Raw genomic sequence first — 23,428 nt, 5'->3', positions numbered from 1 at the left:
TGGGTCTCTTGCTTTCTCTTCCCTTCCTTTCCTCGTTCCTCCACATACCATCCGAGGGGTAGAGGGCATCGTGCCACCTCGCTCTTCCCCTAATGCCCCTCCCCTCACTGTCTATTTCAAATCAATTCCAACACGCCAAAGCCCACATTGGGGTGGGTGTGGCACTTGCCCTGATCCCACTCCACCTACTCTGGTGCCGGGGCCGTCCAGAGTCCCTGTGCCGGGGTGGTGGCTGCTTCGGCCTTCACTGCTCCCATAACCCCCCCCCCCCCCACCCGCCCTTCCGGCTGCTCACCCCACCGTCACCATAGAGGCGTGTGTTCGCGCCTTGGCCAGATCGTTGGCCCCTTGGTCACTGTGGTCGCCTCTCGAATGTGCGGGAAGGTCGTGTTTTCCTCAGGGCCGAGAGGGCAGTTCACCTCGCCCTTGAAAAGGAGCTCGTGGTGGGCGGGACCTACGTGGCAGTGAACCCTCTTGAGGTCACGGGTCATATTGTCCAATGTCCCGCGCTACCTCCCTACTGAGCTCCTCCTACCCCACCTCCAACTATTGGGGGAGGTTCGTTCCGAGGTAGTGCCACTCCCTCTCGGACTGAAGGACGCCTCCCTCAGGCACATCTACTCCTCCCAGCACCAGGCTTTCCTGGGAAGAGGGCATTCAAAGTCTCCGATCAAGGGGAGCCTTTCCATATATTTTGGTCTGCGGAAGGCGTGCCGTGCTCCCCCTGTAAGAAGGTGGGGTATGTTCGACAGAACTGCCACCACGTGCAGCAAGGTGGCCAGGGCTGGCACCGCCGCCCCTCCCCCTCCCCCTCCCCCTCCACTGACATTCACCCCACCCCCACGAGGGGACACCATGCCGCCTACCGACCAATCAGCTGCCAGCTTGGAGGAGGAAGGACATCTGCAAGGTCTGAAAGAATGTGAGGCGGGGACCCACCCGGACACCCCGATTCCGTCGGCCGAGAGAACCCCGAGACATGGAACTCGGGGGTTACTGATACACCGTACCCCGCGCACACGCCGCCCTTGCGGGGCCCATTGACACCCCAGCATTGGGCCTGGCGTCGCTGCAGCGCAGGTCAACAAGGGGGGTCGGCGGTGATGCGCGTGACCTTGAGTTGGTGCCTTGATCACCGAAGCCGCGTCCCCGGTGGCAGAGTGTCGAGGGAGGGGGTGGGGGCGATGCGAGGATGGAGGGTCCCTCGGCACAGACCTCACCCCATAAGTGGTACCACCCCTCGGTATGGGGAGGGCGGTGCCCCTCCCCCTCCCCCCCCCCCGGTCTGGAGAGGGTGGCACCCCGACCCCCCCCCCGGTACAGAGAGGGCGGCGCCCTGACTCCACCCCCCCCCCGGTACAGAGAGGGCGGCGCCCTGACTCCACCCCCCCCCGGTACAGAGAGGGCGGCGCCCTGACTCCACCCCCCCCCCCCACCCGGTACAGAGAGGGCGGCACCCTGACCTATGATAGCACATCCTGACCCGCAAGAAAACTGAAAAGGTCAAACGCACCTCACTCCCTGACCTGTTCATTGAGGCATACAAGATGATCAGAGGATTGGATAGGGTGTACAGTGAGAGCCTTTTTCCTCGGATGGTGATGTCTAGCACGAGGGGACATAGCTTTAAATTGAGGGGAGATAGATAAAGGACAGATGTCAGAGGTAGGTTCTTTACTCAGAGAGTAGTAAGGGTGTGGAATGCCCTGCCTGCAACAGTAGTGGACTCGCCAACACTAAGGGCATTCAAATGGTCATTGGATAGACATATGGACGATAAGGGAATAGTGTAGATGGGCTTTAGAGTGGTTTCACAGGTCGGCGCGACATCGAGGGCCGAAGGGCCTGTACTGCGCTGTAATGTTCGATGTTCTAAAACAAAACCTTTTGCCCTTACTCGGTGCGTCTCCGTCTTTTTCCTCCCTATCCACCCCGGAGGCGTTCGTTTTCACCCCGCCCGCGGGTGCGGCAGCTCCATGACCTCGGTGATTGAGTGGTGGTGGCAAGGATCCCCGCCGCCATCCGCCACAGCCTCTAACAAGGGACCCTTCAATCTCCCAAAGTTATTCCCGAATCTGTGCGGTGGCCGCGGGGTCTGAGCCGCAGCCGCACTCTGGCCTGATACCCGAGAGGAGCCAGCGAGAAACCGACTGATCTGGGGGGTGGGGTCGAGGCAGACTCAGGGCTGGTTGGTCGGACCGTGCCCAACGCCACACTCAATGTGGCGGAGGACTCGGTCCCAGACGGCCGACTGCCCGGAGGAGGACGGTTGCTCAGTGGGGGGGGCACAGGGGATGGTTTTGGGTCCACCTGCAGTGAGGCGGTGGACTCCCTCGTGACCGACACCGAGTCGCCCCTCATCCCCCGAGGGGAACTCTTGGATTTTCTGCGTGCAAATCGCGGTCGCCGAAACCGGGTGCAGCTCGTCCTTGACCGGTCGTCGGACTTGATGCTGCTCATCCGGTCTTCCCGCGCCTACATGAAAGAGATGGGAGACGCGGACGTTTCTGAGCAGCGCTGGCAGAAATCTTTCCTCGCCGGACTCCTGAGGGGGCAGAGCGGCCCGCACTCCTCTGCTGCTTCCGAGCACTGGAAAGGTGAAGGTGGCACTTCACTACTGACATGGAGGTGGCCATCGCCAGCCTCAACATTAACGGCAGCAGGGACGCGCTCTGCAGGTTCCAGAACTTCTCGGTCCTCCGGGACGGGAAGTATGTGACGTGCTTCCTGCAAGAAACCCACACGGCTCCGGGAGACGATGCCACATGGTTCCTGGAATGGCGAGGGGGGGGTCTACATGAGTCATCCAACGTCACGTTTAAGCGGTGTGGCTATCTTGTTGGCCCCACATTTTCAGCCGGAGATCTTGGGGGTCAAGGAACCAGTGCCAGGCGGGTTGCTGCACCTGACAGTCCGCGAGGGAGTCGAGGTACTTCACTTTGTGAATGTCTACGCTCCCCAGGCTGGGCAGCAGCAGACGACTTTCTTCGGACAAGTGGCCACTCTTCTTGGCACCATTGCCGCGAGCGAGTGCATCGTCCTGGGGGGGGGATTTGAATTGCGCCCTCGGGACAAATGATCGCCTCGGTACCCAGTGCAGCTCTCGTGCGGTGGTGAAGTTAAGGATCCTGTTCGGGTTCTTTGACCTGGTGGATGCCTGGCAGACTCTCCATCCTGACTCCAGCGTCTTCACCCTTTGTGAGGCGTGGGGTTGGAGTGTCCAGAATCGGCCGCCTCTACATTTCAAGGGCGTACCTGTCCCATGTCCCGACGCCCTCTGTGCAGCAGGTGCCATGCTCGGACCACCGTCTGGTGTGGGCGGGGATTGCCCTGTCTTGTGCTCAGTCCCGGTCCGCGTACTGACACTTTAACAACCAGCTGCTGGAGGACGAGCGGTTCCTGGGCTCGTTTCGGCGCTTCTGGGCTGACTGGAGAAGGAAGTGGGAGGCTTCCCCTCGTTGAGGCTATGGTGGGACGTGGGTAAGACTCACCTGCGTACCTTCTGTCTGGCGTATGAGAGGGGGTCGATAAAGAGATAGAAATCCAGGATCGAGGAGTTGGAGAAGGAGGTCCTCGACCTGGAGTCACATCTCGGTCAGCCCGATGAGGGCCTGGCCCTGTGGCTGGTGGACAGAGTGAAGAAGGGCGCGCTGCGGGACCTGCAACTTGTCGGGTCCCGGGGCGCATATGTGAGGTCGCGGATCGAGATCTTCACAGACATGGACCGCGGCTCCCCCTGTGGTGTTCTTTGTGTTGCTTAATTCAGGATGGTTGGTGTAGTGTTCACAAAGACCACAAAATAGCTTTAACTCAAACAAAGCTATAGATTTATTAACGCTACTAATTTGGATTCGACACACACTCCTAAATAATACAGTTGATTATATTAACATATAATCTACACTCATCTACAACTAATCTCTGTACTATTATAAACTATGATCTGCTCTTACTCACACTATCTACACCTTCACTTCTCTCCCCCACAAATCTTAGCATCAATGTTTTATATACTTGTAACTCTAACTCCCTCTCGTGGCTATTCAAGACAACCCTAACCTTTGCAGTTCTTACATTTATGATAAAAACATATCCCCCTTTCTTTGTAAATGAAAATTGTTATAAACAGTGTTTGTGACATTTATCTTTGAACATTACATGAGCTAGTATTAATCATAAACTTGTTCTCACTTTTTTACATTAATTTGCAAATAACTGTTACATCACTTTGTTGATGGTAAATGAATAATTATTCCAGCCATTACAAATTTAATCTGCCTGGTGATCTCTTTCTTGTTGATCTTCTCAATGGTGTCTTCAAAGTATGCAATCGATCTTCCATCTCTTCTTGGTGTATTGGTGTCAAGTAAGGATTGCGAAAGTCAATGTCCTTGAAGATGTTGGGCTGAATTCTCCGCTGTCGGGATTTTCCCTTTTAGCTGCAGCACGGGGGTTTCCCGACGGCATGGGGCTGCCCCACAATGGGAAACCCCACTGACCAGCCGGAGAATCCGGGCGGCATGCTGAACCAGAAATGTGGTGTGGCGGGATGGAGAAACCTGCTCGTTATCTTGATCAATAACATTTTGAGGTTGGGATGTAACATTATGCTTGATGTGCAACAGCGCTCTTCTGTTTGGTCTGAACATAGAACCTTCTTCAGTCTGAACTAAGTACGATGTTGATGTGACCCGTCTGACAACTTTAGCTATGTGTTGCCATCCACCATCAGGATTTTGAATACGTACAAAGTCTCCTTCTTTCAATTTTGATCAAGGTTTTTATTGTTTATTATAGTTCTCTTTTTGCCTCTGTTTTTGTGATTGGATACGGTTGTGTATCTCTTGATGATCCATATCTGGAATAGTTATCTCCGGTAATGTGGTGCCAATTCTTCTACCCAGTAGCATCTGAGCAGGTGATAATCCAATGAACAGAGGTGTTGCTCTGTTCGTCAACAACACCAACGGTAGATCTTTATCGTCTATTACTTCATGGAATAAATTTTTGATTATTCCTCTGCCCTTCTCTGCTTTGCCATTTGATTGAGGATAGCATGGGCTTGAAGTGATGTAAGACCATAAGACATTGGAGCAGAATTAGGCCACTCGGCCCATCGAGTCTGCTCCGCCATTCAATCATGGCTGATATTTTCTCAGTCCCATTCTCCTGCCTTCTCCCCATAACCCCTGATCACCTTATTAATCAAGAACCTATCTATCTCTGTCTTAAAGACACTCAGTGATTTGTCCTCCACAGCCTTCTGTGGCAAAGAGTTCCACAGATTCACCAGCCTCTGGCTGAAAAAATTCCTCATCATCTCTGTTTAGGGGCTGGTTTAGCACACTGGGCTAAATCGCTGGCTTTGAAAGCAGACCAAGGCAGGCCAGCAGCACGGTTCAATTCCCGTACCAGCCCCGAACAGGCGCCGGAATGTGGCGACTAGGGGCTTTTCACAGTAACTTCATTTGAAGCCTACTTGTGACAATAAGCGATTTTCATTTTCATTTTAAAGGATCGTCCCTTCAGTCTGAGATGGTGTCCTCTACTTCTAGTTTTTCCTACAAGTGGAAACATCCTCTCCACGTCCACTCTATCCAGGCCTCGCAGTATCCTGTAAGTTTCAATAAGATCCCCCCTCATCCTTCTAAACTCCAACGAGTACAGACCCAGAGTCCTCAACCGTTCCTCATATGACAAGCTCTTCATTCCAGGGATCATTCTTGTGAACCTCCTTTGGACCCTTTCCAAGGCCAGCACATCTTTCCTTAGTTACGGGGCCCAAAACTGCTCCCAATACTCCAAATGTTGTCTGACCAGAGCCTTATGCAGCCTCAGAAATACATCCCTGGTCTTGTATTCTAGCCCTCTTGACATGAATGCTAATATTGCATTTGCCTTCCTAACTGCCGACTGAGCCTGCACGTTAACCTTAAGAGAATCATGAACAAGGCCCTTTGTGCCTCTGCTTTTGTAAGCATCTCCATTTCTCCTTCCAAAGTATATAATCTCACACTTTTCCACATTGTATTCCATCTCCTTTTACATAGAACATAGAACATACAATGCAGAAGGAGGCCATTCGGCCCATCGAGTCTGCACCGACCCACTTAAGCCCTCACTTCCACCCTATCCCCGTAACCCAATAACCCCTCCTAACCTTTTTGGTCATTAAGGGCAATTTATCATGGCCAACCCACCTAACTTGCACATCTTTGGACTGTGGGAGGAAACCGGAGCACCCGGAGGAAACCCACGCACACACGGGGAGGATGTGCAGACTCCGCACAGACAGTGACCCAGTGGGGAATCAAACCTGGGACCCTGGCGCTGTGAAGCCACAGTGCTATCCACTTGGCTACCGTGCTGCCCCTGTTTTGTTGAACTTTTTTTGGGAGGGCTGAGAACTCATGAAGTTGGGGTGAATTGTTAAAATGTGGAGAGTCATCCTTCATCTTGTCAAGAGCAAGCTTCCCAAAGGAGTGGGCCTCGCCTACAGGATGGATGGAAAACCTTTGAACTTCAACCGGTTGAAATCCAAGAATAAAATGACACTGTCATCGATCGTGGAGCTTCAGTATGTGGTTGGCACCGAATTCTCCTCTCTCAGAAGAGAATCTCTAAACCGTGCTTTGCACCTTCACGGAAAAATCCCAAAGACGCCGTCTCAACCTCATGAAGACTCAAGTCCTTTACCAACCTGCCCCAGGGCCAGATCCGGCCTCCCTCTCCATGAAGATCCCCGAAGAAACCCTCTCAAATGTGGAATATTTCCCGTACCTGGGGAACCACCTCTCCTCTAAGGCTGACATTGATGTGGAGATCCAACATCATGTCCAATCCATGACTGCCTTCTTCGGACATCAAAGGACCAGAGTCTTTGACGGCCATAACATCTATACTGGCAGATGTTGGGAGAGCGGTCGCCTCCCAACTCTTCAATTAGGCTCAGAAACCTGGACTACATACAGACAGAACATCAAGGCCCTCGAAGTATCATCAACGCTGTCTGAGATGGATTCTCCACATCACAGAGGTGACAGGTAGTAACATCAGTGTTCTTGAAGCAAGCCAGCATTGAGGTCACGATCATCCAAAACTAACTCCGCTGGGCCGGCCGAGTGTTTAGGATGCCAGAGTCCTGACTGTCAAAGCAAATCATCTTTGTCCAGCTGAAGAAAGGGTCCTGAACAAGCGGAGGACAAAGGAAGCACTTCAAAGACACCCTGAAGGCTTACGTCAAGAAATACAATATAGACGTCACTGCCTGGGAGAGCCTTGCTCAGAAGATACCCTCTTGGAGGAAGCTCCTAATTGAAGGGACACAATTCTTCAAGGACACCTGGCGGTAAGAAGGAGCCTGCGAAAGGAGCCTGAGAAAGGAATACCAGTGATCCCAAGTCCAAGGACCGATCCCAACCCCCGGAAACACCCACCAAGTGTGCAGTCGAAGATGCGGGTCAGAGGTCGAGCTCATCAGCCACCCAAGGACCCACAGAACCCCTGACCAGTAAAATAGAGTTTCTTAGCAGACGATCATACTCGCATTGGTGAGTGAACACTGAAGGAGAGTCAGAGGGCGTGAAATCCAACAATGTCTGACTTCCTCCAATTCAGACTCAAGCTGAAGAGTTCAACATATACTGAGTGCTAATTCATGGAGAGGTTAGATATGGATAATAGCAAATAAAACATCCCTCACTCACCTTCATTCTCTGCCCGAAAAACATATGTTCTGTGGCTTGTGACAACTTCAAACTTATTTTCCTTTGCTGCTCTTGCCATCTGCATAACACTCAAGGGGATCACGCCTTTTGGGTAAGGGTCCTATAAAGATTGAGCATAACAGTCAGAAAATAAGTCAGAAAATAACAGTCAGAAAATAACAGTCAGAAAATAACAGTCAGAAAATAACAGTCAGAAAATAAGTCCAGATCTTTAAAAATACACATCAAACTGTGACTGTTTAAATTGGTAAGAACATCTACAAGTAATTTTAGTAAGTTGGAGTTGTGCTGGACAAAATTGGCATGTGTACAGGTGATCAAACGTCTCTATTTAGTGAAGGTAGCGACTGGTGAATGTACTCTGCTGCGTTAAAGCTGGTTTATTTGCTGATATTGAAAATCACACAACCAGAGAAGGGCAAGAGGAAGATGCCACTTGGCCTAATGTGTGGATATTGGCCAAATAAAATCCTCATAGCGACTCTATAACCCAAGACAACCCGGCAACTGATAACAAGCCCCCCTCACGCCCCCCCCCCCCCCCACCTGACCCCGCACACACCCCCTTTCCAAATACACCCTCCTCACCTGTGGAGTTTTCCCAGCCCACACGAACCTCGATATCAACCCATTCACCTTCCTAAAAGGTGGGGCGGTTCTGCAACAGGAACAGGAACCTGGGCAGCAGCGTTGTTTAAATGCGCCCAGCCAGTGACGGCAGCAACACATCCCACCTCTTAAAGTCCAATTTCATTCCCTCCACCAATTGCCCCAAATTTAGTTTATGCAGCTGGACCCAGCTCCGAGCCACTTGTATCCCGAAATATTGAAAGCTTATGATACCCTCCCGGAACGTCAACTCCCCCCTCGCCTCCTCTCCTGCCCCGGCATTAATCGGGAACACGTTGCTTTTCCAATTTATCCCCAGAGAAACGACCAAATTCCTTCAGGGTCTCCATAATCCCGGCTGGGTCCAAGATATATAACAGAAGATCATCTGCATACAACAAAACTCTGTGCATGACCCCTCCCTCAATTCCTCAATCCCTCCCCACCACTTCCACGTTCTGAGCCCCGTTGCCAATGGCTCTATCACCAGACCAAAAAGCAGTGGGGAGACCGAGCACACCTGAACTGGTCCTCTTTGTCCGGACACGAGCTATCAGCATCCTTACAACAGCTGAACCCAATCCATGAAGCCCTGGCCAAACAGCACCTCCAACAAATACGTCCATTCGACCCGATCGAAGGTCTTCTCCCTGTCTATCGCCACCACCACTTCTACCTCCTGCCCCTCTGAGGGCATCATAATGACATTGAGTAACCATTGAGTAACTAATAGAAACTTACAAGATAATGAATGGCTTAGATAGGGTGGACGTAGGGAAGTTGTTTCCATTAGCAGGGGAGACTAGGACCCGGGGGCACAGCCTTAGAATAAAAGGGAGTCATTTTAGAACAGAGATGAGGAGAAATTTCTTCAGCCAGAGAGTGGTGGGTCTGTGGAATTCATTGCCACAGAGGGCGGTGGAGGCCGGGACGTTGAGTGTCTTTAAGACAGAAGTTGATCAATTCTTGATTTCTTGAGGAATTAAGGGCTCTGGAGAGAGAGAGCGGGTAAATGGAGTTGAAATCAGCCATGATTGAATGGTGGAGTGGACTCGATGGGCCGAATGGCCTTACTTCCGCTCCTATGTCTTATGGTCTTATGCACATTGGTTGACCGCTGCCGCCCCTTCACAAATCCCGTCTGCTCTTCTCCTATCACCCACGGTACACAGTACTCTATCCATGACGCTAACGCCTTCGCCAGCAACTTCACATCCACATTTAGCAGCAACATCGGGTGATACGACCCACAGTGCTCTGGGTCCTTATCCTTCTTTAAAATCAATGAGATGGACACCTGTGCCAATATAGGCAGGAGCACCCCCTTACCCTCGATTCATTGTACATCCCACAACAGAGGACCTAGCTCCGCACCAACCTTCTTATAGAACCCGGCTGGAAATCAATCCAACCCCGGGTCTTCCCCGCCTATATTGAACCCATGTAGTCCATCACCTCCTTCAGCCCAATCGGGGCACCCAACCCCTGCACCTTCTGCCCCCCCTCACCCTCGAGAACTCCAGCCCATCCAAGAATCACCCCATACCCTCCTCCCCAGGCAGAGGCTCCGACTCATACAACCTTCTGTAAAAGGCCTCAAATATCCCATTTACCTCCTCTGGGTCCAACTTGCCCCTCTCGTCCTGCATCCTTCTGATCTGCACCGTTGATGCCTCTTCACCAACATCCTGCATTCTCCCCATACTCATACACTGTCCCTCTGGCAGTCTCGGCCACCCTCACCCTCTTGCACCTCCTTCACCCAGCCCCTCCAACATCCCACTAACCAGGGGGGTGGGTCCCCCTACGCCGCTATTTAACCGGCCCATTGAACCTCAGCCCATTCCGCGTAAACAACTGGGTCGGGGGGGCTTCCCGTCCCCCTTCCCTATGGGTCAGCGATAACCCTTCTTTAGCCAGCACCCCCAAGTTAGCGCCTCACACACCTCCAGGCCCATCCCAAAGTGGACACCGCAATCCCTCCCTCACCAACTGTGCCACACCAACCATCTCCACGTCAGCTTCCTTACCCCCACCCCAATACCAAATAAAGAAACCCCCCTCCTCCACCAGAGTGGTTGACCTGAAATGAAGAGTAAACAGGATCAGTGCTGTGACTGTGACACTAGTGAACAGGGCTCAGTGTTGTGGCTGTGACACTAGTGAACAGGGCTCAGTGTTGTGGCTGTGACACTAGTGAACAGGCTCAGTGTTGTGGCTGTGACACTAGTGAACAGGCTCAGTGTTGTGGCTGTGACACTAGTGAAGAGGCTCAGTGTTGTGGCTGTGACACTAGTAAACAGGATCAGTGCTGTGGCTGTGACACTACTGAACAGGGCTCAGTGTTGCGGCTGTGACTCTAGTGAACAGGGCTCAGTGTTGTCACTGTGACACTAGTGATGATGTGGAGATGCCGGCGTTGGACTGGGGTGAGCATAGTACGAAGTCTTACAACACCAGGTTAAAGTCCAACAGGTTTGTTTCGATGTCACTAGCTTTCGGAGCGCTGCTCCTTCCTCAGGTGAATGAAGAGGTCTGTTCCAGAAACACATATATAGACAAATTCAAAGATGCCAGACAATGCTAGGAATGCGACCATTAGCAGGTGATTAAATCTTTACAGATCCAGAGATGGGGTAACCCCAGGTTAAAGAGGGGTGAATTGTGTCAAGCCAGGACAGTTGGTAGGATTTCGCAGGCCAGATGGTGGGGGATGAATGTAATGCGACATGAATCCCAGGTCCCGGTTGAGGCCGCACTCATGTGTGCGGAACTTGGCTATAAGTTTCTGCTCGGCGATTCTGCGTTGTCGCGGGTCCTGAAGGCCGCCTTGGAGAACGCTTACCCGGAGATCAGAGGCTGAATGCCCTTGACTGCTGAAGTGTTCCCCGACTGGAAGGGAACATTCCTGCCTGGTGATTGTTGCGCGATGTCCGTTCATTCGTTGTCGCAGCGTCTGCATGGTCTCGCCAATGTACCACGCTTCGGGACATCCTTTCCTGCAGCGTATGAGGTAGACAACGTTGGCCGAGTCACACGAGTATGTACCACGGACCTGGTGGGTGGTGTTCTCACGTGTAATGGTGGTATCCATGTCGATGATCTGGCACGTCTTGCAGAGATTGCCATGACAGGGTTGTGTGGTGTCGTGGTCACTGTTCTGAAGACTGGGTAGTTTGCTGCAAACAATGGTTCGTTTGAGGTTGCGCGGTTGTTTGAAGGCAAGTAGTGGGGGTGTGGGGATGACCTTGGCAAGATGTTCATCGTCATCAATGACGTGTTGAAGGCTGTGAAGAAGATGACGTAGTTTCTCCGCTCCGGGGAAGTACTGGACGACGAAGGGTATTCTGTTGGTTGTGTCCCATGTTTGTCTTCTGAGGAGGTCGGTGCGGTTTTTCGCTGTGGCGCGTTGGAACTGTCGATCGATGAGTCGAGTGCCATATCCCGTTCGTACGAGGGCATCTTTCAACGTCTGTAGATGTCTGTTACGCTCCTCCTCGTCTGAGCAGATCCTGTGTATACGGAGCGCTTGTCCATAGGGGATGGCTTCTTTAATGTGTTTAGGGTGGAAGCTGGAGAAGTGGAGCATCATGAGGTTATCCGTGGGTTTGCGGTAAAGCGAAGTGCTGAGGTGACCGTCCTTGATGGAGACGAGTGTGTCCAAGAATGCAACTGATTTTGGAGAGTAGTCCATGGTGAGTCTGATGGTTGGATGGAACTTATTAATGTCATTGTGTAGTCGTTTCAGTGATTCTTCGCCGTGGGTCCAAAGGAAAAAAATGTCATCAATGTATCTGGTGTATAACGTCGGTTGAAGGTCCTGTGCGGTGAGTAGGTCCTGTTCAAACTTGTGCATGAAGATGTTGGCGTATTGGGGTGCGAATTTGGTCCCCATGGCTGTTCTGTGCGTCTGGATGAAGAACTTGTTGTCGAAGGTGAAGACGTTGTGATCCAGAATGAAGCGGATGAGTTGCAGAATTGCGTCTGGAGATTGGCAGTTGTCGGTGTTGAGTACTGAGGCTGTTGCAGCAATGCCGTCGTCATGGGGGATGCTGGTGTAGAGTGCCGAGACGTCCATTGTGACGAGGAATGTTTCTGGTTCAACTGGTCCATGGGTGCTGAGTTTCTGTAGGAAGTCCGTCGTGTCGCGACAGAAGCTGGGTGTACCTTGTACGATGGGTTTCAAGATGCCCTGGATGTAGCCAGAGAGGTTCTCACACTAGTGATGAGGCTCAGTGTTGTGGCTGTGACACTACTGAACAGGGCTCAGTGTTGCGGCTGTGACACTAGTGAACAGGGCTCAGTGTTGTCACTGTGGCGCTCAGTGTTGTGGCTGTGACACTAGTGAACAGGGCTGTGTTGTGACTGTGACACTAGTGAAGAGGCTCAGTGCTGTGGCTGTGACACTAGTAAACAGGATCAGTGCTGTGGCTGTGACACTAGTAAACAGGCTCAGTGCTGTGCACTAGTGAACAGGGTTCAGTATTGTGGCTGTCACACTAGTGAACAGGACTCAGTGTTGTCACTGTGACACTAGTGAAGAGGCTCAGTGTTGTGGCAGTGACACTAGTGAATGGCCCTCGTTGTTGTGGCTGTGACACTAGTGAACAGGCTCAGTGTTGTGACAGTGATGTCATGATATTCAAACACACACATCATGATAGACACACCAACAGACAAATCAGAACACACAACACCACAACCAATGACAGAAAGATATAAAAGCACAGACACGACCCCCGGTGGTCAGTAAGAGCTGCAGAGGAGAACCAGGACACAGCTATTGCCAAAGACACTCAGGGAGACAGCACGTGCAGAGTATCCAGAACGAACTGTATTATAAGAGTTATAATAAAATAGAGTTGTACCACATACAACTGTGTTGGCTCATCTGTGCACCAGAGCACCCAACACCACATGGTACAGGAGTGGATCGATACCTGCCGGCATACCTCAGTGTACACAGACAACCAGCAGTGCCCAGGCAAAATGATGTACGAGCTCCCGGTTCCGCAGGCGCTCCAGTGCGACGGCGACCTCCACGAAAACTGGCGGCGATTCCGGCAAATGTTCGAGTTGTTCCTGGCGGCAGCTGAACTCAAGGACCTGGATGATAAGGAAAAAATTGAATTTCTCCTCATCGTCGCCGGTGCAAGGGCAAGAGAAATATTCAGAAGGTTCAGGTTCTTCAGGAGGCAGCAAAGGCACGATTACCAGGCAGTCATGGGCAAATTCGCCAAGTACTGTGAAGAATACGCAATCCAATGGGGACTTAAAGGTAAGACAAGCTGCAGTACTCACCTCGTGGCTGGGATCCCGGAGCCCGAAATCCCGGGCCTGAGAAAAGGCTGGGTCGAGGTCGGCGGCCATCTTGCTAAAGGTATAACGCGAGCACAGTTGCGCGAGAAGTGCGCAGAACCGGAAGTTTCGTTTGCGCATGCGCGAGATGCTGCGCATGCGCAGTCAAGAAAACGGCCATCGGTAAAGGAACAGCGATCTGAGCATGCGCAGTCGCTTCCTACGTGCTACATACCGAGCGTCAGGATGTCAGAGGCCCAAGACTGGATCAATTTAAAAAGGAAATGTCCCAAATCCAATTTAAAAGGGAAACGTCCCAAATCAAAAAAACAAAAATCTGTTAAAGCTGTAAAACAACCTTCCTTCACCTGGAATGACAGCACAGTGCCGCAAATTGACCCAGGAGATGAATTTAACCTCCGAAGAACCCTCCGACAAGCAGTTACCTACACACAAGCCGATGATTCCGACCTTGAATACTTCGATGACGATCTTTACAGTGTTTCCGGACCTCGCGAGCCCAATGATAGCTCCGTGGTCCTATATGACTATGACTCGGACGAACCTTTCGTGTTGCACATTGGCGGCCCCCACATTGAATCCGACGCAGATGCGGATTCATTTTTCGGATTTGAGGATCTTCAATCCAGCAGATATGACGTTCCAACTTATCAGTACCGGATGATGCTGCAGCCTGACATTAACAGACAGGGAGCGGTGCAAGCACACGGAGAGTGCCCTGCTGCCACACAGAGCGTGGTCCACGTCCCGCTCAACGTTCCCGACTCTATGAAAGAAGACATGCAAGACTCCAGAGCGCAGTCCTTGCACGGACAAGAAGTGACTCCAGTGTCACAAGCCTCCACAGAGAGCTCGTGGACAGCCTCCACGATAGAAGCAACGCAAGACTCCAGAGCGCAGTCCTTGCACGGACAAGTAGTGACTCCAGTGTCACAAGCCTCCACAGAGAGCTCGTGGACAGCCTCCACGATAGAAGCAACGCAAGACTCCAGAGCGCAGTCCTTGCACGAACAAGAAGTGACTCCAGTGTCACAAGCCTCCACAGAGAGCTCGTGGACAGCCTCCACGATAGAAGCAACGCAAGACTCCAGAGCGCAGTCCTTGCACGAACAAGAAGTGACTCCAGTGTCACAAGCCTCCACAGTGAGCTCGTGGACGGACTCCACGATGGAAGGAACGCAAGACTCCAGAGCGCAGTCCTTGCAGGAACAAGACCATGAGGGTCTAGCAACCTCTCCTGACCAACCAGCGGCAGACGATGCAAGTCTGCCATGCTCCCGTGAACAGCAAGAAGGCTATAACAGCCTACCATGCTCCACTACACAGCAGCATGACCATGACGGTCTCTCATGCTACAATAAAGGGCACAGCGCTGAAGACTGTTCAAGCCCAACTGAAGACAAGCCAAAGGAATCGCCTCGTCCAAGCCCGAAGAAAAAAGGTTTATGCGCTGACCTTCAGGATCATTGTAGCCGAACAGAGATTAATAATGCTGCACGGCCACAGAAGGATGCTGAGGATTTGCTAACGAAATTAATTGAATGTTTAACTTGCAAGGAGCAGACTGAGAATTGCCAGTGTTTTAGTACGGATCGAAAAAATGGACAAGACATTGATCCTCAGGTAATGGAAATAACACAACCTGAATCATATCTACAGCAGGGACAAATGTCTCCCTTCAACACAATGCCGCAAAATCCCAACTTCGGAGACCAGCAGTTGGTCAGTAATGACTCTTCAAACCTTGAGGGGAACATTAATTGCATTGAACCTATACACACTCCACTGATTATTGAGCAGAACATTGGAGCAAGAATCCTGAGGACACCGACATCGAGTAGCCAGATAACGAATTTAAAACCCACAGCAGTTTCAAGTGAACCAAGTGTGCTTTCCACTAATGGTGAAGATGCAGATAAGGTCGACCCGATTGTCCATTGTACCACACTAACCCCAGTGATTAAGCAGTTATGTATGGGGAGTATAATGTGGGCAATTGAGAACAGTAAAAGGGAGACTGTGACCATGCCAGTCCCAGCAAAATCAGACCCAGAGACCATGAAGGCATGTACATTAGACAAAGATACATATGAGGTACCTGAGAAGAAAAGTGAAACGGAATGTTCTTTGGAAAATGGTACAATGTCGATAGAAACAGTGGATCCTATATTCGAGACCATACATATGGGAGAATTTGGGGGTAATAAACAAGGTTCTGCAATGTCTGGGGGAAGATTTAAAGTTCCAAAGAAGAAAAGCCCAAATGAAGGACAATGGCAAGACAATGACAGTCCACCGACATGGTGTGCACCACCAGATGAAAACTCTGACAATCTACCCAACCCTAGTGAACAGCAAGCTGCTAATGACGATCTATCCACGGGATGTGAGACGAGTGACGACAGCATCCCACTTCCCATGCAAAAGGTGCAAGGTGACAGACCTCGCCTAGTGCGTACCGAGGCACTCAACGATCACGGTGGGACCACTGACGACTGCGGTGGCGGCGCACCGCTTCCACCCTCGATGGCTCGAGCCTCTCCACTGGTTGGTGCATTCCTGCATGTTCCGACCCCAGAAGTGCAGCTTCAGGGAATCTCGGCTGCCTCCAGTGAACCTGTTGGGACTCCGGACGGGGGGCATCGGCGGAAGGCAGACCGGACTCCAGATGGGGAGCAGCCAAGCGCCGACTCTGATTTGCGCACGCCAGACCTTGCTCCGGACGGGCGGTGTCGCGGCCTCGGTGATGGCACGCTCAGGGTGACGGCAGATGCCACGGCGACAGGGAATGGATCGCGTGGCAGTCCCACTGGGTCGGCAGTGGCAACCAGCGCCGGCGGTCCAAGATGGACACACCAATTCGCGCCATCGCCAGACGTTGATGCGAGCAACAATTCTCTCTCCAAGGCGACATGCTTCGACGTTTCTCTGCGGAGTCGCCCTTCCGGCACAGCAGAAGGCCGGAACCAGCGTACACGGTCTTGGCCAACTTCCACATCTGGCACAGTCATCGCCTTGCATGATATTAGTGATGGTGCTACTTCGATGGCAACGACCCATCGGCTACAAGATGCCGTCCACCACAAACATAAAAAGAAAACAGACTCCACCTTGTTCCTGGCATGCAGGGCGGATGGATTGGTGCGTAGGCGCAATCAGCGGGCTTTGTGCCGCCTTCCACGCTCGCAACTGCACCGTACGCACACGCCGGATCCTCCACTGGTTCCCAAGGATGACTTCGTGGAGATGCCACGGATCATGCCCCTTCCATCGCCACCAGAACCAAACCACAGCCAGGGCACCACTAACAAAGATGTTGAAGGTTATATTTGCAAGAATGAAAAAAACCAAGCACTGCATGAAGTACAACAAATGGTAAAGTAGAGACTTCGGCAACAGCATCACCTCCAACAGTCCAAGGTGAACCAGTGTGACCCCAAATCTCCACAGCTGAACCGGCTTGAGGACCAGCCCATTCTTGAGGCGGTCACCCATTAGACTGGACTTATAACGCTGTTAATACGTTCAAAAAGTCAAACACTTCTGTATTATAACCTGTTGTTGTTTATTGTTCCAGATATCGTCTGACCGGACCAATGTTCAAGTTTTTTTTTCTCTCGCATCCAAGTTTTGTTATGGTACAACCTTGTTAGTGTGACGCACCCGACATCGCCCCATGTAAATAGTTACGTCATAAACACACGCTGTACACAACACAAACGCACTCTTAGATGCACTCACGACACAATTATATTTATAACCACGTAGGCACTTGTCTTTGTAAAAAGGGGGGATGTCATGATATTCAAACACACACATCATGATAGACACACCAACAGACAAATCAGAACACACAACACCACAACCAATGACAGAAAGATATAAAAGCACAGACACGACCCCTGGTGGTCAGTAAGAGCTGCAGAGGAGAACCAGGACACAGCTATTGCCAAAGACACTCAGGGAGACAGCACGTGCAGAGTATCCAGAACGAACTGTATTATAAGAGTTATAATAAAATAGAGTTGTACCACATACAACTGTGTTGGCTCATCTGTGCACCAGAGCACCCAACACCACAAGTGACACTAGTGAACAGGGTTCAGTGTTGTAGCTGTGACACTAGTGAACAGGGCTCATTGTTGTGGCTGTGACATTAGTGAACAGGGCTCAGTGTTGTGGCTGTGACGCTAGTGAACAGGCTCAGTGTTGTGACAGTGACACTAGTGAACAGGCTCAGTGTTGTGACAGTGGCACTTGTGAACAGGGCTCAGTGTTGTGGCTGTGACACTCGTGAACAGGGCGCAGTGTTGTGGCTTTGACACTAGTGAACAGGGCTCAGTGTTGTGGCTGCGACGCTAGTGAACAGGCTCAGTGTTATGGCAGTGACACTAGTGAACTGACTCAGTGTTGTGGCTTTGACACTAGTGAACAGAGCTCAGTGTTGTGGCTCTGACTTTTGTGAAAAGAGCTCAGTTTTGTGGCTGTGCCACTTGTGAACAGAGCTAAGTGTTGTAGCTGTGACACTTGTGAACAGGGCTCTGTGTTGTGGCTGTGACACTTGTGACCAGGGCTCAGTTTTGTGGCAGTGACACGAGTGAACCGACTCAGTGTTGTGGCTGTGCCACTTGTGAACCGAGCTCAGTGTTGTAGCTGTGACACTAGTGAACTGGGCCCAGTGTTGTGGCTGTGACACTAGTGAACAGGGCTCCGCATTGCGGCTGTGACACTAGTGAACAGTCTCAGTGTCGTGGCAGTAACACCAGTAAACAGGCTCAGTGCTGTGGCAGTGACGCTAGTTAACAGGCCTTTTGGTTTGGCTGTGACACTAGTGAACAGGCTCAGTGTTATGGCAGTACCACTAGTGAACATACTCAGTGTTGTGGCTGTGGCAGTAGCGAACAGGCTCCGTGTTGTGCCAGTGACACAAGTGAACAGGCTCAGTGTTGTGACAGTGACACTAGTGAACAGGGCTCAGTGTTGTGGCTGTGACTTTTGTGAAAAGAGCTCAATGTTGTGGCTGTGCCACTTGTGAACAGAGCTACGTGTTGTAGCTGTGGCACTAGTGAACAGGGCTCTGTGTTGTGGCTATGGCACTTGTGAACAGAGCTCAGTTTTGTGGCTATGACACTAGTGAAGAGAATCATTGTTGTGGCTGTGACACTTGTGAACATTGCTCAGTGTTGCAGCTGTGAGACTAGTGAACAGGGCTCAGTGTTGTGGATGTGACACTAGTGAACAGGGCTCAGTGTTGTGGCTGTGACACGAGTGAACTGTCTTATGTGTCGTGGCAGTAAAACCAGTAAACAGGCTCAGTGCTGTGACAGTGATGCTAGTGACCAGGCTATGTGTTTTGGCTGTGACACTAGTGAACAGGCTCAGTGTTATGGCAGTGGCACTAGTGAATGGACTCAGTGTTGTGGCTGTGACACTGATGAACAGGGCTCAGTGTTATCACAGTGACACTAGTGAACGGACTCAGTGTTGTGGCTTTGCCACTAGTGAACAGGGCTCAGTGTTGTGACAGTGACACTAGTGAACAGGGCTCAGTGTTGTCACTGTGGCGCTCAGTGTTGTGGCTGTGACACTAGTGAACAGGGCTGTGTTGTGGCTGTGACACTAGTAAACAGGCTCAGTGCTGTGGCTGTGACACTAGTGAACAGGGTTCAGTATTGTGGCTGTCACACTAGTGAACAGGGCTCAGTGTTGTCACTGTGACACTAGTGAAGAGGCTCAGTGTTGTGGCAGTGACACTAGTGAATGGCCCTCGGTGTTGTGGCTGTGACACTAGTGAATAGGCTCAGTGTTGTGACAGTGACACTAGTGAACAGGGTTAAGTGTTGTAGCTGTGGCACTAGTGAACAGGGCTCATTGTTGTGGCTGCGACACCAGTGAACAGGCTCAGTGTTGTGACAGTGACACTAGTGAACGGACTCAGTGTTGTGGCTGTGACACTAGTGAACAGGGCGCAGAGTTGTGGCTTTGACACTAGTGAACGGACTCAGTATTATGGCAGTGGCACTAGTGAATGGACTCAGTGTTGTGTTTGTGACACTAGCGAACAGGCTCACTGTTGTGGCTTTGACTCTAGTGAACAGACTCAGTGTTGTGGCTGTGACACTAGTGAACAGGCTCCTCTGTTGCTCCTTTGGCTGTCTTACCTTCTCATTGCTGAAATACATCAGGAATTTCCCATCAAACTTCACATAGCGCCTCTGGAATACACAACTTCTAGTTCAAAACAAAAGCACGAGGTTCCATTAGGAATGTTTGACATCTTAATGTCATTACACTGCAGTCAGAATAATACCTGAGTCTTTGTTACATTAAATTCGGTAAAATTCGCTCACTGCTACCTGAGTCCGTGCTGCACTGCAGTCAATGTAGGTAAAGGTAAAGTTGCCCTAGTGCCAGATGACCCCCGGCTGCGTTCCCCTTTGAGGCGGGGAGCTGACTGGTGGTGATTTAAGCTGTAGATCACCACATTCAGGCAAGGGTCAAGGTTGAGAAGGTGAGGCCTTCATGAATAACTATTACGTTACACTCAGAATAATACATTTACTGGGACCTGAGCCTGTGCTACACTGTACTCCAATCCGCTCGCGATGACCACCAACAGACCATTTGCCTTCTTTACCGCTTGTTGTAGCTCTACTCTTACTTTCAGTAAGAAGTCTTACAACACCAGGTTAAAGTCCAACAGGTTTGTTTGGAATCACTAGCTTTCGGAGCACAGCTCCTTCCTCAGGTGAATGAAGAGACAGGATCTACAAGCATTTAGAGAGGCACGGACTGATTCGGGGCAGTCAGCATGGCTTTGTGCGTGGAAAATCATGTCTCACAAATTTGATTGAGTTTTTTGAGGGGGTGACCAAGAAGGTAGATGAGGGCAGTGCAGTAGACGTTGTCTACATGGACTTTAGCAAAGCCTTTGACAAGGTACCGCATGGTAGGTTGTTGCAGAAGGTTAAATCTCACGGGATCCAGGGTGAGGTTGCCAATTGGATTCAAAATTGGCTGGACGACAGAAGACAGAGGGTGGTTGTAGAGGGTTGTTTTACAAACTGGAGGCCTGTGACCAGTGGTGTGCCTCAGGGATCGGTGCTGGGTCCACTGTTATTTGTGATTTATATTAATGATTTGGATGAGAATTTAGGAGGCATGGTTAGTAAGTTTGCAGATGACACCAAGATTGGTGGCACAGTGGATAGTGAAGAAGGTTATCTAGGATTGCAACGGGATCTTGATCAATTAGGCCAGTGGGCCGACGAATGGCAGATGGAGTTTAATTTAGATAAATGTGAGGTGATGCATTTTGGCAGATCGAATCAGGCCAGGACCTACTCAGTTAATGGTATGGCGTTGGGGAGAGTTATAGAACAAAGAGATCTAGGAGTACAGGTTCATAGCTCCTTGAAGGTGGAGTCGCAGGTGGACAGGGTGGTGAAGAAGGCATTCGGCATGCTAAGTTTCATTGGTCAGAACATTGAATACAGGAGTTGGGACGTCTTGTTGAAGTTGTACAAGATATTGGTACGGCCACACTTGGAATACTGTGTGCAGTTCTGGTCACCCTATTATAGGAAGGATATTATTAAACTGGAAAGAGCGCAGAAAAGATTTACTAGGATGTTGCCGGGACTTGATGGTTAGAGTTATAAGGAGAGGCTGGATAGACTGGGACTTTTTTCCTTGAAGCGTAGGAGGCTTAGGGGTGATCTTATAGAGGTCTATAAAATAATGAGGGGCATAGATAAGGTAGATAGTCAATATCTTTTCCCAAAGGTAGGGGAGTCTAAAACTAGAGGGCATAGGTTTAAGGTGAGAGGGGAGAGTTTCAGAAGGGCCCAGAGGGGCAATTTCTTCACTCAGAGGGTAGTGAGTGTCTGGAATGGGCTGCCAGAGGTAGTAGTAGAGGCGGGTACAATTGTGTCTTTTAAAAAGCATTTAGATAGTTACATGGGTAAGATGGGTATAGAGGGTTATGGGCCAAGTGCGGGCAACTGGGACTAGCTTAATGGTAAAAACTGGGCGGCATGGACTGGTTGGGCCAAAGGGCCTGTTTCCATGCTGTAAACTTCTATGATTCTATGATTCTAAGAGGTGGGTTCCAGAAACATATATATCGACAAAGTCAATGATGCCAGACGATACTTTGAATGCGAGACTTTGCAGGTATTACTTTCAGTGACTGATGCACAAGGACACCCATATCCCGTTCCCATTTTCTTCACTTATTTTGATTCTCAGCTTGAGTCACTGTCTGTGCGGGGTCATTTTAATAATTATCAGAATTATTGCTTAATTCACTTGTGTTGTGACTCCAGGGCCTATGGGGCTAGAAGTGTCCGTGCACGAGCCCAGGGTAGCCTAACACCTGGTTCCAGACTCCCCAACCGGGGAAACATTTTATTTGCACCTACTTTGAAAATCTAGAGTTTCCCCAACATCTATTCAGAGAACAGTCCCCTATTCTGGGAACAAGTCTGGTGAACCTTTGTTGCATTCCCTCTTTGACAAAAATATCATAGAATAGAATTATAGAATCATAGAATTTACAGGGCAGAAGGAGGCCTTTCAGCCCATCGGTCTGCACCGACCCTTGGAAAGAGCACTCTACCCAAGCCCACACGTTCACCCTATCCCCGTAACCCAGTAACCCAACTTAACCTTTTTTGGACACTAAGTGCAATTTAGCATGGGCAATCCACCTAACCTGCACATCTTTGGACTGTGGGAGGAAACCGGAGCACCCGGAGGAAACCCATGCAGACACGGGAGGACGTGCAGACTCCGCACAGACAATGACCCAAGCCGGAATCGAACCTGGGACCCTGGAGCTATGAAGCAACTGTGCTAACCACTGTGCTACCGTATCCTTCTTAAGATAAGGGACAAAACTACACAGTACTCCAGGTGTGGTCTAACTAAGGTTCTATACAATTGAAGCAAGACATTACTACTCCTGCACTCAATCCTCTTGTGAAAAAGGTTAACATTCCAATAGCCTTCGTAGTAGCTTGCTGTACCTGCATGTTAGATTCAGTGACTTGGCGAGGACCTCCATGTACCTTTGAATATCTACACATTCAAATCTCCTACCAAATAAGGAATACTCTGCGCATCTGCGGTTAATCTCACATTTTTCCACATTATATTCCATCTTCCATGTACTTGCCCAATCATCGAATCTGTCCAAATCCCTTTGAAGCTGCCTTGCACCTTCCTCACAGCACACATTCTCCCTCGCTATCTGTCATTTGTCAACTTGGGAAATATTTTGTTGGCCCTTATAAATTTCAACAAAGCTCACAACTGCTGGGAATATGTTGAATGCGGAAGAGCAAAAGTAAAAAAAATGGTTAATTACCCCTGCGGCGAGAGTTTATCCAACCAATCAAATTTTGTATTTTTTCCTTGTTCAGGCACATGGAAACTGGCATATGGCGATATTGTTAAATTGTCCTCAGTTTCTTCTGTCAAATAGAACAAGGGTTCAGCGGTGCTGATGTTTGTTTGAATCTCTCTGACTGTAGAGTAAGCCATCATGTTGTTGACTTCCATCTGCAATGTTTTCTGGGCAGTTCCCCTTTCAGAATCCAGGTGCTGTCTGAGAAAACAAATTAACAAATAGAGGTAAAAGCGACGCAAACTTCTCCAGATCAATCACTTTCAGTCAAATCACCCTGTGCTGTTGGAGTAAGGATTACGAGAAGTGCAATAACAAGTTACAATGCATCTATGTGAACACAATGTGTGTATGTAAACACAAT

General features: G+C 50.3%; 1 protein-coding gene across 5 annotated transcripts in view; it reads right to left on the bottom strand.

Annotated features, from left to right (window-relative positions):
• Positions 1-23,428, bottom strand: part of arap3 (ArfGAP with RhoGAP domain, ankyrin repeat and PH domain 3) — an 806,627-nt gene that overhangs the window by 447,660 nt on the left and 335,539 nt on the right. For 4 of the 5 annotated variants that reach the window (XM_072512821.1, XM_072512820.1, XM_072512825.1 and 1 more), the window contains 3 exons: positions 23,026-23,265; positions 19,817-19,886; positions 7,707-7,827 (listed from right to left, as the gene is read on the bottom strand). In XM_072512821.1, coding sequence (XP_072368922.1) covers positions 7,707-7,827; positions 19,817-19,886; positions 23,026-23,265 — 431 coding nt within the window. The remainder of the gene's footprint in view (positions 1-7,706; positions 7,828-19,816; positions 19,887-23,025; positions 23,266-23,428) is intronic. The other variant, XM_072512824.1, reaches the window with a different exon arrangement.

The sequence above is a fragment of the Scyliorhinus torazame genome, chromosome 7 (assembly GCF_047496885.1).
Source record: "Scyliorhinus torazame isolate Kashiwa2021f chromosome 7, sScyTor2.1, whole genome shotgun sequence".
NCBI classification, from domain to species: Eukaryota; Metazoa; Chordata; class Chondrichthyes; order Carcharhiniformes; family Scyliorhinidae; genus Scyliorhinus; species Scyliorhinus torazame.
Note: the sequence above shows the minus strand (reverse complement) of the source record. Positions and strands in the feature narration are given on the sequence as shown.